The sequence below is a fragment of the Pholcus phalangioides genome, unplaced genomic scaffold (assembly GCF_987345545.1).
Source record: "Pholcus phalangioides strain wild (caught in Gottingen) unplaced genomic scaffold, Ppha-v1.0 ptg000039l_1, whole genome shotgun sequence".
NCBI classification, from domain to species: domain Eukaryota; kingdom Metazoa; phylum Arthropoda; class Arachnida; order Araneae; family Pholcidae; genus Pholcus; species Pholcus phalangioides.
This window is the reverse complement of record NW_028301625.1, coordinates 3,802,004-3,814,378: the sequence shown is the minus strand read 5'-3', so window position 1 is coordinate 3,814,378 and position 12,375 is coordinate 3,802,004. Positions and strand designations below refer to the sequence as shown.

The 12,375-nt window shown below is 34.3% G+C and overlaps 1 protein-coding gene across 1 annotated transcript; it reads left to right on the top strand.

The window, feature by feature from the left end:
* Positions 1-1,026: 1,026 nt before the first annotated feature.
* Bulli (regulator of MON1-CCZ1 complex protein bulli) lies at positions 1,027-5,052 on the top strand. Its single transcript, XM_089253652.1, has one exon. The coding sequence runs from the start codon at positions 1,101-1,103 to the stop codon at positions 3,063-3,065; it is 1,965 nt and encodes a 654-aa protein (XP_089109778.1). The 5' UTR covers positions 1,027-1,100; the 3' UTR covers positions 3,066-5,052.
* Positions 5,053-12,375: the final 7,323 nt, after the last annotated feature.

Sequence of the window (12,375 nt, the reverse complement as noted above, 5' to 3'; positions counted from 1 at the left end):
AGGGTTCGCAAAACCATTAGAGGGAGCATCATTATTAATTTCCATGTCGAATATTGTTATCAATCAAGTTAGCTATAAGAGAGTTGGAACTACATACCAAATCCGCCGTCTCGACGATAAAACGAGGATTAAATAAATAACCAAAAAAAACAACGAAAAAATTACCGTGACGAACAATATGAAGAAAGGGAAGGAGGGGAAAGAAAATTACAGAAAGGAAAGATTATCCTTTTTCTAACACGAACGCAAAAAACAAACTAGCGCTACAAAAGTCGACGCGGAAACCGGATTACGAAGAAGCAGCCGATCACCCACCCTGCCGTCCTACCACGCCATCAAGGTGCGTGAGATTTCACCAAATCGCGGTATAGTAGTGCATTTGCGAAATATGCTGCGCCGGTATCTGCCATCGAGGAGAAATAAATAAATAATTTTATTTCTCCTCTAAGTAGGGTGACCATACGTCCCGTATTTCCCGGGACAGTCCCGGTATTTTCTGTATTTTTGGTCGTCCCGACTTTTTCGCAAAAGTGTCCCGGTTTTTCCCGTATTTTACACGACGCTTACTTGAATTTTTATTCTTTATTGAAGTCAAAGATTGAAATTATTTTTCAACTAATAAACTATATTATGATAATTACAACTATAAATGAGAATATTTATCTCCCACATTTGTCTCGGTGAACGTTTTTTTCGTGAAATTCATTTTAATCCACTGCAATTTGCAGTAACGTTTCATTTCCCGCCATTGTGATTTTACCGTAATTTTAACAATATTTGGCAACTTTGCTCGGTTTTGGCGTCATTTTTGGCGATAATTGGCGATGTCCCGTATTTTCCCGTATTTGGAATCTCAATGTCCCGTATTTCTCTCGAGGAAATATGGTCAGCCTACCTCTAAGGTATATACTGGAGATATGTTCCGAGGTATTTTCTCATCGAAATATGGTCAGCTTGGTATAGAAGCACAAAACGCTAACATCCCATATAGTCAAGGCCGTTAGTGTTTAGAAAACGTTCGTCGGCAGATGTTTCGTTTTGATGTTGCATGAAGTCTACTAAAATTGTAGAAATAGAAGAATAATATAAAACACATTGAGATGATGGCTGAACCTTGTATTTTAGAATTGAGTCCCGAACCTATTCGCTTTGAACCCGTTAGCAAACTCACCAATGTTTTCTTTGATGAGGCCAATTGCCAAGTGTTTGCTGTAAGGTCTGGAGGTACCACGGGCGTTGTTGTTAAAGGTCCAGAAGAAAAATCTATCATTAGTTTTCGAATGGCTGATAAAGGTGAAGTGAATTCCATTAAATTTTCTCCCGATAAAAAGATTTTGTCTATCCAGCGTAGCTTCAAATCTGTGGAATTCATAAATTTCAATGGAGATCTTGACGGTGTTACATATTCTCAGAGCTGTAAAGGGAAATCGACAAAGATTTTGGGATTTTCTTGGACGAATGCCAATGAAGTAGTATTTGTTACTGATCATGGTGTAGAACATTACCAAGTAGTACCAGATAAACGAATTTTGAAAATGCTGAAAACATATAGTGTGGCTGTTAATTGGTATGTTTATCATGCCGAAAGCTCTTTATTATTGCTTTCATCTGGAAGCCTTTGTAATGTCATGCACCCATACCAATTCAAACCTGGCATGGCATACAAGCTATCAAAATTTGAGATTGATCTGCCTGCGACGCCCAAAGGTCAAAAAGCCATTTTGTTGGAGCGAGATATTAATATTGCAACTATATACAGCAAGACATGCATTATGGTGCTTAGGCACCAACCACGTTGTGTAGGGTCACCCGGAGCTGAAATAGTGATTTACACTCTGCAGAAGGATGGTCCTCCACGAAAGACTGATATTTTGAAACTTGATATGAGTGGACGTTTTGCAGTCAATGTTATTGATAATGTTATCGTGGTCCATCAGCAGTCATCAAAAAGGTCGATGTTATATGATATATGCATGGCTGGAGAAACTGATGGTTATGTAACTCATCATAATCCACTTGTGCCTCCTCAACCTATAAAACCTTTCATACTTAAAGTGCCTTTATTGCCTAGTCATAGTATGAATGATATAACTGATATCACATGTGAACTTTACTCCCCTAATTGGGTTGTATTTCAGCCAAATATCATTATAGATGCAAAATTGGGTTGTTTGTGGTATGTTTGTATGAATCTCGATCCATTAGTTGATTTGATTCCAGACAAGAGCCAACTTATTGATTTTCTACTTTTAAGACAAAACTCAAAGCCAGTTATATTGAAAGTTTGTTATGAAAGCATGGTACCTGAGCAAAGATTGCCGCTTTTAGTTCTTTCAAAAATATTTGATAAATTAAATTACATTTGCAAACAGCATTGTGACAGGGAAAAGTCATCTAGTAGCAGTGCTCTAGTCGTAAAACATGCTCCTGTATTGGATCAATCAGATATGTATACTCATGTTTTCACCATGTTTGAAGATAGCCAAGCAAATCCTAAGTTTGTTATTGCCATACTACTTGAATATATCCGGTCATTGAGTCAACATCAGCTGTATGTGCAACATTACCTCTGCAGATTGTTGATCAATATATTAGTTCAACATAAAAGATTCTATCAACTTCATCAGTTTCTTCAATACAACACGCTTAGTGACTCAAAACCTTTAGCTTTCCTGATGTTGTCGCTGGCAAAGGTGTATCCACCTGCACATCAATTAGCTCTCGACATGCTGAAGCGACTGCAAACTTCTAATGAAGAAATTATAGAGATTTTACTTTCTCAAAAACAAATCCTGCCTGCTCTTCATTTTGTTCGTAGTATTGGTGGAGTGGATGGTCTATCTGCTCAAAAGTATCTATCTGTAGCTATGGCGTCCAAAGATGATTATGTGTTTTATGCTGTATTTAAGTTTTTTGAACAGCGTAACTTGAGGCTTCGAGGCTCACCCAGTTTTGAGCCAGGGGAACATTGCGAACAATATGTTAAATATTTTCAAAACTTGATACAAGTGGTTAAGAATGTAGATTTACAGATTTTGACCAATCAAACACCAGGGCTCTCATGAGTATTAGTTGCTTAATGATTCACAGAGTGCAATCATTATTTTTTATTTGAAATGTTCTCTCAAGTCTATTTTCTTATAAAATAACCAGCCAGCTTTTGCCCACTAAAAGATTAAATGTCAGAACTGACAGGAGTTATTGTTTTTTCCTTAAAATTTGTTCCACTAGTCATGATATATAAATTAGAATTTTTGGTTGTTATTATGTCACAATCTGCGGTGCTTAACTTCCACCAGTGATCAAGGATATGCTTTGTGTCATCATAGATTGTAGACCTTGCTGATTTTCTAAACACTCTCTCTTATTGTAGGTCACAGTTAAATATTATCTTGTGTTGTAGTTTCTACTGTGGATGCCAAAAACTACACCCAAATCCAACAGAGATTCGTTTTAAGAAAAATTTTTTCAGAGTTTTGCCTGAAATGTTAATTTTTTCCTGAAAAATCCTAAATTTTGAAACATATATATATTTTATTATGACCATGTTTCTAATAACCGAATCACTCAAATAGCCCACGCTCTTTTGTTGGATAGGGTTCAAATGTAACAGAAGCAGGCACAGTGCATCAAAATTATCACAGTATCTATTCTTTTGTTTTTGGAGAATATTTTACAAGTATTAATGTATTATTGTGATGTTAAAAATGTATTTTATTTTGAAGATATGCATTGCAAATGAAAATAGTCAGTGAAAATGAGACATGTTTTATCACAAAAGCTTCCAAAACATCAGATAAATTTGAAGAGACGATGAAGAAAAAGACTCCTATCAACTCAATCCGATAGACCAGACACGACCCAGGCTCTGTCCCTCCGGGGATAATTCTCGTAGCAACCTTATCAACTCAATTTGGCACACCTGACGGAAGGTTAAAAATCCTTCTGTCAAGATGTAATAATATCATGTTTGTTCATTTTTGTGTGCAAAAAAACTGTTTGAAATTTAACAAAAAAGCAAAAAAAAAAAACATGTTGTATATATCTCATCCTTTTAACATGGGAATATAATCCTTTGTCTGATACTAATAAAATAAAAAAGAAATCAATAATAAATGTCAGTAACAAGAAAAATCACAATGTATTTTGGCACACCATGTCATCAGTATAAAAATATAACTACTATAAAGCGAGAGACTGGGGATTCCACTCAGAGTAATTACCAAATTTAAATTCCTGGTTGGTCCAGGGCTGTCTTAACATGTGGGCTTACCCAAGATCTGGAATGTATAGGAAGCACCCTCATAAATGCTCTCCCTACAGGGGGCTGCCAGAGCTCCAGGATGGTTCTTATATTCAGAATATTTCTAAAGTGTCTCAGACCTATTAATGTTATTTCCAATTTCATGAGAAATTAATTTACACTTTTTTTGAAATGAACATTCTACCCTGTTGTATACAAGACAATCTTTTCACCTGTCTCCCTTTTACGAATCAAGATTTGCAGAAAAAAAAGTCATTATTAGAGAAGCTCTTAAACACAATGCCTACTCATAAGGATATGCAAATAAGGTGAGTGACTCAAGAAAAAGGGGAATGGTTATAAATGGGGGTAAAAAACACATTTTACCTACATTTATGCAATTTTTTCCCCCCAACTTTTCTCCATTTTGAAATTTAAATATCTCAGTAAATATTGCACTTAGAAACATGTTTTTTTTATTGGCATCAGAAAAGACAGGGCAACAACTTTCTAAGTGGGTTTTTGAGCACAGAGTGTGCATGTAAAAGTCAATTTTTTTTATTTTAATAACTATCCTTTGAAATATGAATGATGCATCCGAGTTCTACATGTTATTTGGGTACTTTTTCTAATTGGAAATATTCTTATAATTTTTGTTTTTTTATACTGTAAATTCATTGTAGAGGGCCCGTAAAACATATGGCTAGGGGCCAACGAAGGATCTCAGCCTAGGGCTCTACTCCAAGATAGGCACATGGCTTGATGATGATAAGATCTGGTATTATGATTTTTGAGAATAAGTATGTAAATTGGTGGTGGATACCTCTGGTCAGATGGGGAGCCCTCAGAACATAACTTGGCATTTTGGCCCCTGATGATCAGATTTCCCTGGGTTGTTCAGCAGAAGTATCATGTCTATGTAAGTCAGATAATATGTCAAAATGAAGCTAAATGAGTGCAAGTCCAAAATGAGCAAATAGAATTATATGTATATGAGTTTTTGTAATCAACCTAAGTGGGATCTTTAGTCAGCTTGATATAGTGAGTGGTTATATTTTTCCTCTGAAGACTGTCATAGAACAGAGCTGACCTTAGAGGTGGGAAACAGGTGCAGCCACATGTAAAAATAATAATAAAACAGTGGTTGCTCTTTAACCTGCGAGTGCACAAGTTGGGTCTGTGAGACCCATGCAAAATGTATTTCTCTCATTTATCGACATGTTACAGGAACTATTTTCTTGAAGTTCTCGCTAATTTCCTATTTAAATTTGTTTATCTACTTTGCCAACTTCAGGCATTTGGTGGATACTTTTTTTTCTCTGGAGCTGTTGAAAATTTTATCAGTATTTGGGACTTGTACAGTCAAGCAATATTTTTTTTCAGTGTTAGTTGACATGGTTATTTTAAAATTACTGTAAAGATGACATATAAATATTTATATTTTCATGATGCAATGTTTATTTCACATACATAAAAAAATTTTTTTTTATTGTTTTTATGATTGAGCTTCCACTTTAGTATGATGTTATGAGTAATTCAGAACTGTCAATTTGAAATTTACTATAAAATAGTACAGCATTCATTTTATGTTCATAGTATAGCTAAAATGATATAATCATTTGTCAGTCAAAATATTATAAATAAAAGCTGTATCAATATTTTATATACAAGGTGCGCTCCAAAAGTTTGATGAATGGTCCAATATTTAAAGAACAACGTGGGTTAGAAATGTGCACCCACGCATGTGCTTTGAAAGACATGTAAAAAATCGCCCCTAGCATTGAAAACACTAAATTGAAGCAGAGTTGCCCAGGGCAACCGATAGAATGCATTGAGTGAGAAAGTTGATGTCACAATGCAATGGAACAAAACATAAACAAAGTTTTGCTACAAAATAGGGAAAACTGTGATGCAGACCCATAAAATGTTGATAAAAGTGCATGGAACAGAAACAGTGAGTGAAAAATTTGACTGGTTTGCTTCTGCGTCTGAAAGGAAACTGTTTAGGATGTGTTCAGGTGAACCAATAACAAGCAGAACACCAGAGATCATCAATTGAGTGCAATAGCTGCTTGAAGATGATCGGCAGCTGACTTTAATAATGATAGTGGATGAATTAGGAATTAGCAAGCCCCCCACCCCACAGACTTTTTGCTCAAGGGAGTCATGAAAGTCCTATACTTTGTAGACATATTGGACATCCAAGCAAGAGTGACATAGTTGCTTTGAGCGATTCCAAAGAAAGCTTTTCTCAAAGTTTTCAGCAGCTTTACAACCGTAATCAAAAGTGTATTTTAATTAATGGAGATTATTTTGAAGGCAAAGGTATTTTGTTTGTATCTTCTGTTTCCTTTATTTTTTGAGACCATTCACCAAACGTTTTGGGCACATGTTGTAGAATATATTCAAAGATGTGTGAGTCTGTGAGATCCAACCTGTGCAGTTAACTCATGGAACATTCTCTCACCTGTGCACTCACATGTTAACTATAGCAATGAGACTATATACAAAAATTGATTAAGAGTTACATGACGCAGTGAGACCTTTTGGTAACATAAATCCATGAATCTGAAGATTTTGTTAGCAAAGGGGAATATCAGTTAAAAAGGGTCAGTTTATGGAGCCTTGTTCTACAGGATTCCGAAAAGAGTCCATTAATCAAGGTGTCTGTTGGGAGTCAATTTATTATGGAAAGTTTTGTTGCATAAGGGATTAGAGAAAATTATATATTCTATGAAAGGACCTAATGATTATTTTTGCACCAAGCTTTGTGTCTGGTAATGATCGCCCTGCTATAGTACAGCATGTGTGAAAAAGCATTAGGAAATTCATAGTTTTCCTTGTTATTTGCTTTTGTCATTGGTTTCTTTTTTTCTGTGTTAGCATTTCAACATATCATAAAGTTTAATTTCATTTTACGTAAATAATGTAATTTCATTGCTGATTTCCAAGTACTCTAGTTCATTGTTCATCAAACAAAGGAAAATTCACAAATAAAAATAGTTACTAAATGTTATGAACATTGATTGTTGTATCCTATATATATATGTTATTGAATGTGTATGTTTCTTGCAGATAAATTATATGAAACACTTTGATTGGCAATTGATGTTCTCAATGGAAGTTCTTTTAGAACAGTGGTCAACAACCTGTGGACTGGGAGCCTTATCTCAGTCGAACGCTGAACCATTTTTTCTGACCATTTGATCATTTTTGTCGCACCACAGTCATTTTCTGCACACGAGGGCTAATTAGACCGGGACCTACAATTTATTGCCGATTCCGAATGGCAAGCTTGTTTTTTATACTCGTCGAGGGGTTGGTGCTCTAACACCTCGATGGGGGACTCCTTGCGGTAGCAATTTTTTCCTGCGGTCTTGTCGTTGCTTTTTGTTGTACCCCTGTGTCAGGAAATTTTTTTGACAAGGACGAACCGGGTATCAAACTCGTGACACCTCTAAACATCCTTTGGCACTTTAGGCGAGCATCTTATCGACCTGGGCTATCGCTCCCCATTTTTTCTGACAATGTTTTTTTAAAAATAAAATGAAAATTTATATGGGAGCATAAATTGTAAAGATACTGTACAGTGGAACTGCGTTAACTCAAACATATGGATAACTCAACTACCATGGTAATTCAGCATTTATCATTTCCATTGTTGGCACCAGTGCCATCTTAACGCATGGGCCCACCTGAGCATGACTCAGGGACCTCACAAAAATGAGATCTGGTTGAAATTTTTGAGAATTTTTCATGTAAGGTCCTCAGAAAAATCACTTGATTCTCTTAAGATGGCCCTGGGTAGCACAATGCTAAATTTAATAAGGGAAACTTCTCTAACTCAACTCATGATAGCTAAATCCTTCTTAGCCTACAATTTGTATTTTGCATTTAATGAGTATTCCACATGCTTTAATAATGCTTAATCCTTTATCTACTGATGGAACTTTAAAGTACCAGTTTAGATAATTTGTTATGCATCAATTGATCATTTGAAAAACAGTATTTTTTTGTCTTTAATTGGAACTAAAATGATTTACTAAATAATTTATATGGTAATTATTTATTATTATCATTGTATTTATATTTATCATCATTTTCTTATTCTACTTTTCATAATGTGGTAGATAAAGGGTTAAAACATATAAATTTATTGTATATGTATTGAAATGAAAATTTTAAAGATGATTCCATAATACAGTCGAGTCAATCAAAATACAGTCGAGTTGGTTTACAACAACCTCTTTGTCGATTCCAGAAATTTGTTGTAAGCGAGGTCTTTAAATTAGCTTACAGCAGCTGTACAGTGGTACAAAAACTATGAGGCCAAATGGAAAGTTGTGATTTCGAATACACTGTATGTAGACTTATTATTAGGGCTCAGATTTTTATGACCTGAAGATGAAATGTCATTGCTGATAGGTTAGAAAACATGAATTTCAAGGTTTTTAACTGATCAGCAACAATGTTTCATCTTTAGGTCATAAAAATCCAACCCCTACTTATTATTATATAGCAGATATTTCTGGTACAAGAGAGTTGTAAATTGTTCACAGTTTTCTCCGAAGTCATTTTTTTTGTTCACATGTCAAATTATTGCTTCTTCTACTAATCTGTTGGAGCAGATAGCCTACTCATACTTCTATATTCAGAATAACATTCACTGCTGTTCAGAAATTTCTAAAGTGTCTTGGATCTATTAATGTTATTTCCAGTTTCACAAGACATTAATTTACACTTTTTCAAAATGAGCATTCGACCCTGTTGTATACAAGACAATCTTTTCCCCGTCTCTCCTTTACGAATCAAGATTTGTAGAAAAAAAAGTCATTATTTGAGAAGCTCTTAAACACAATGCCTACTCAAAAGGATATGCAAATAATGTGAGTGACTCAAGAAAAAGGGGAGTGGTTATAAAGGGGGGTAAAACACACATTTTACCTACATTTATGCAATTTTTTTCCCCAACTTTTCTCTATTTTTCAAATTTAAATATTTCAGTAAATATTGCACTTAGAAACATGATTTTTTTTTATTGGCATCAGAAAAGAGAGGGCAACAACTTTCTAATTGGGTTTTTGAGAACAGAGTGTCCATGTAAAAAGCTAATTTTTTTTTAATTTTAATAACTACCCCTTGAAATATGAATGATGCATTCGAGTTCTACATGTTATTTGGATACTTTTTCTCATTGGAAGTATTCTAGGGTCAAATGTTTGCTAGTGAAATGTTGTAGCTATGCACCCTGTATTTGTATATTTGCCTTATTCGTTGATGATTTCCTAGCACCCTGTATATATATATCATACAAAAAATCAATGAAATGCATCAATTTTTCTATGAACCATTCCATCTAATGCATTCATAATTTGAATTTCACAGACAAAACATTTTTTAAATATTTTTTCTGCAATTTCCCCTTGGCCATTGATTTGATGCCCTTCCCTATTTCACATCCCCTTGCAACCGCATGGGTTACACAGCCCTGGAACTACCCCTGCTAATGTCAGTGATCACAAAAATGCAGTCAATGTCTCGAGATTTGACGGGCTTACTAACTGGTGTGAAATATTTTCATGCTAAATTCACGCATTTTCAATGCAAAATAAATACCAGATGCTGTATGACTGCAAAGCTACTTTGACAAGTGATTACATCTCTATGGTTATGTGCCATTTTTTATAGCATGATAGTATTTCAAGTTTTTGAAATTTTATGACTTTTTCTCATTTTCTTGCAGCTTTTGATCTTCTACAATATGAATGCTCTAGGTTTAATTAAGTAGTAAACTGAAATTCTCCCTAGAACTACCATAGTAGTCAAAATGATCACTATAAAGATTGTACATTAATATAATTACAAGACATCCTGAAATGAAGGTTTCTTATGCAAATTATTTAAAGAATTTTCAAATTATTTGAAGAACAAAGAGTTTTAGAGTGGTTTTTGCTACTTTCTAGTAATTATCTAATTATTTTAAAGTTCATTGCCATACATTATTAGATTCATATAGCGTTTTTTTGGATCATGGTGCATTAATGTAAGTAACAGGGTTTTTTTTTAAATCTTTTAGGAATATAAAGAATGAGATCCAATACTTGCTGAAATAATGTTGCACAATGAAGAGCTTCTTGATTTAATCAGACATTTGCACTTTCGACTGTGCTGACAAATAATACATCCTCCCCTCACTTCTGAGCTACATACCTATTTTTGTTTAAGAATCATATTTTCATCGGTTGATGAAAAGACCAAACCTGATTAATAACTATTGTCATGTAAAGCATGTTTGCCGATTCATTTGATATATAGTGTGCAGCCTGAAAAAAAAAATTCTCTAAAACTCTTGTTGGCTGCTAATTTTGAAACCATATCAGATCCCATTTTTGAAACACACAATTCAAAAAGGGTTTCCATTGATATTGAATTCCCTAAGTGAGATGAAGATAAACAATGTTAAAGTTCCACTAAATTACAGAGAATTTCCTTCCAATTACAAGTTTACAACAGGGAAGTTTGTCTCATTCAAGGTGATGAGGAATAACCAAATAGCTCCCTAAGGCACTTATAAAAGAGAGCAGGTTTGCCATTCATCATTGAATGGGAATCATTTTTGAAAAAAAAAAAGCAAGATTGAGAACAGCGATTGCTGTAATGATAATGCTGACGTCACACTTGCTCAAAGATAGCGCATAGGTCAGCATGGTATATATATTTCAAGAAGCTCTAGTCCCTATTTTCTACAGTTGGTAAGCAAAAAAATTAGGTCTTGAGCAGCACAGATGAATTAAAATGGCAGACAAAGCAAAAAATAATTACTGCATGAGATTATGAAATTTTATAACTCTATTGTGTGTGTCACAGATGTTTTCAACCAAATTAATTGCCTGTACACAGCACAATCGGAAAAGTTCTGTTGCATGCATACAAATACAAGGCCGCAACAGGCAAAATGCTTGACGAGGTGGATGAGAAAAAGATGCTCAAAACAAATATGGATGTCATATGTTTCTAAAATACAGCAACCCAATTAAAAATGCGATTATAAAAAATGAAAACTATATATACATGATAAAATATTACACAATGCCCATAAAAAATATTTATGGTTGTCTTATCTAAGTCTGGATAGCTTCTCGATTTATCCCAATATGTTTATCTTATTTGTTTTTAAATGTGTCGATCGTGTTAGAATGTACTACCCTCAGGGGTAAACTATTCCATTTATTAACAACCATATTAGAGAAAAATTCCCGCAACACCACTACCTAGAATTGTCCCTTATCAATCAATACTGGTGTCCCCTTGTTACAGCAGTCGATTGACGGCATATTAATAATTCATGGTCCATGCTATCCATTCAGTTGAAAATTTTGAACACCTTGATCATATCCCCCAACACCTACATTTTTCCAATGTAAAAATCTTCCAAAAAATGAAGTCTCTCTTCATAACTCAAGCCTTGTGTGCCAACAAGGATACGAGTAGCTCTTTTCTGCACCCCTTCAGCCAAGTCTATGTCTCTGTAGGTATGGTCAAAGCAGTCGATTGATGTATAATAATCCATGGTTGATGTATTAATAATTCATGGTCCATCCCATTGATAATTTTGAACACTTCGATCATATTCCTCTGACACCTGCATTCTTCTCTACACATGCTCTGCAATTTTCAGGATTTGGCAGCATTTCATGAATTTTCATTTCAAGCATGCAATTTCTTAATTTTTTCACAAAATTTTCACAACGTATTATACGTAAAACCTTCTCAGTGAACTACCAAATAAAAAATGAAGCAAGGAATTATAAGTGCTCAATGCAATCAAAAATCGTTTTATGGTAACAAAACACAAGATTTTTCAATTATTTGTCATGCACAAATACAAAATTCCAAAAAAGAAATAAATAAAAATGGTGCACGAGGGTGAAAAAGGGTTTATTACAAAAATAGTGAAAGGTTGTTATAACGAGTTACAAAAAGATGAAAAGAAAATATGCTTTTCGAGAATTTCTGTTATAGTGAATATATGTTCTGATTTCCATTCATAAATACCTCGCTATAAGTGAATATTTATTTGTATCTTTAAGAGTAGATGTTGATTATCACTTGGAATTACTCATAATAGCAAC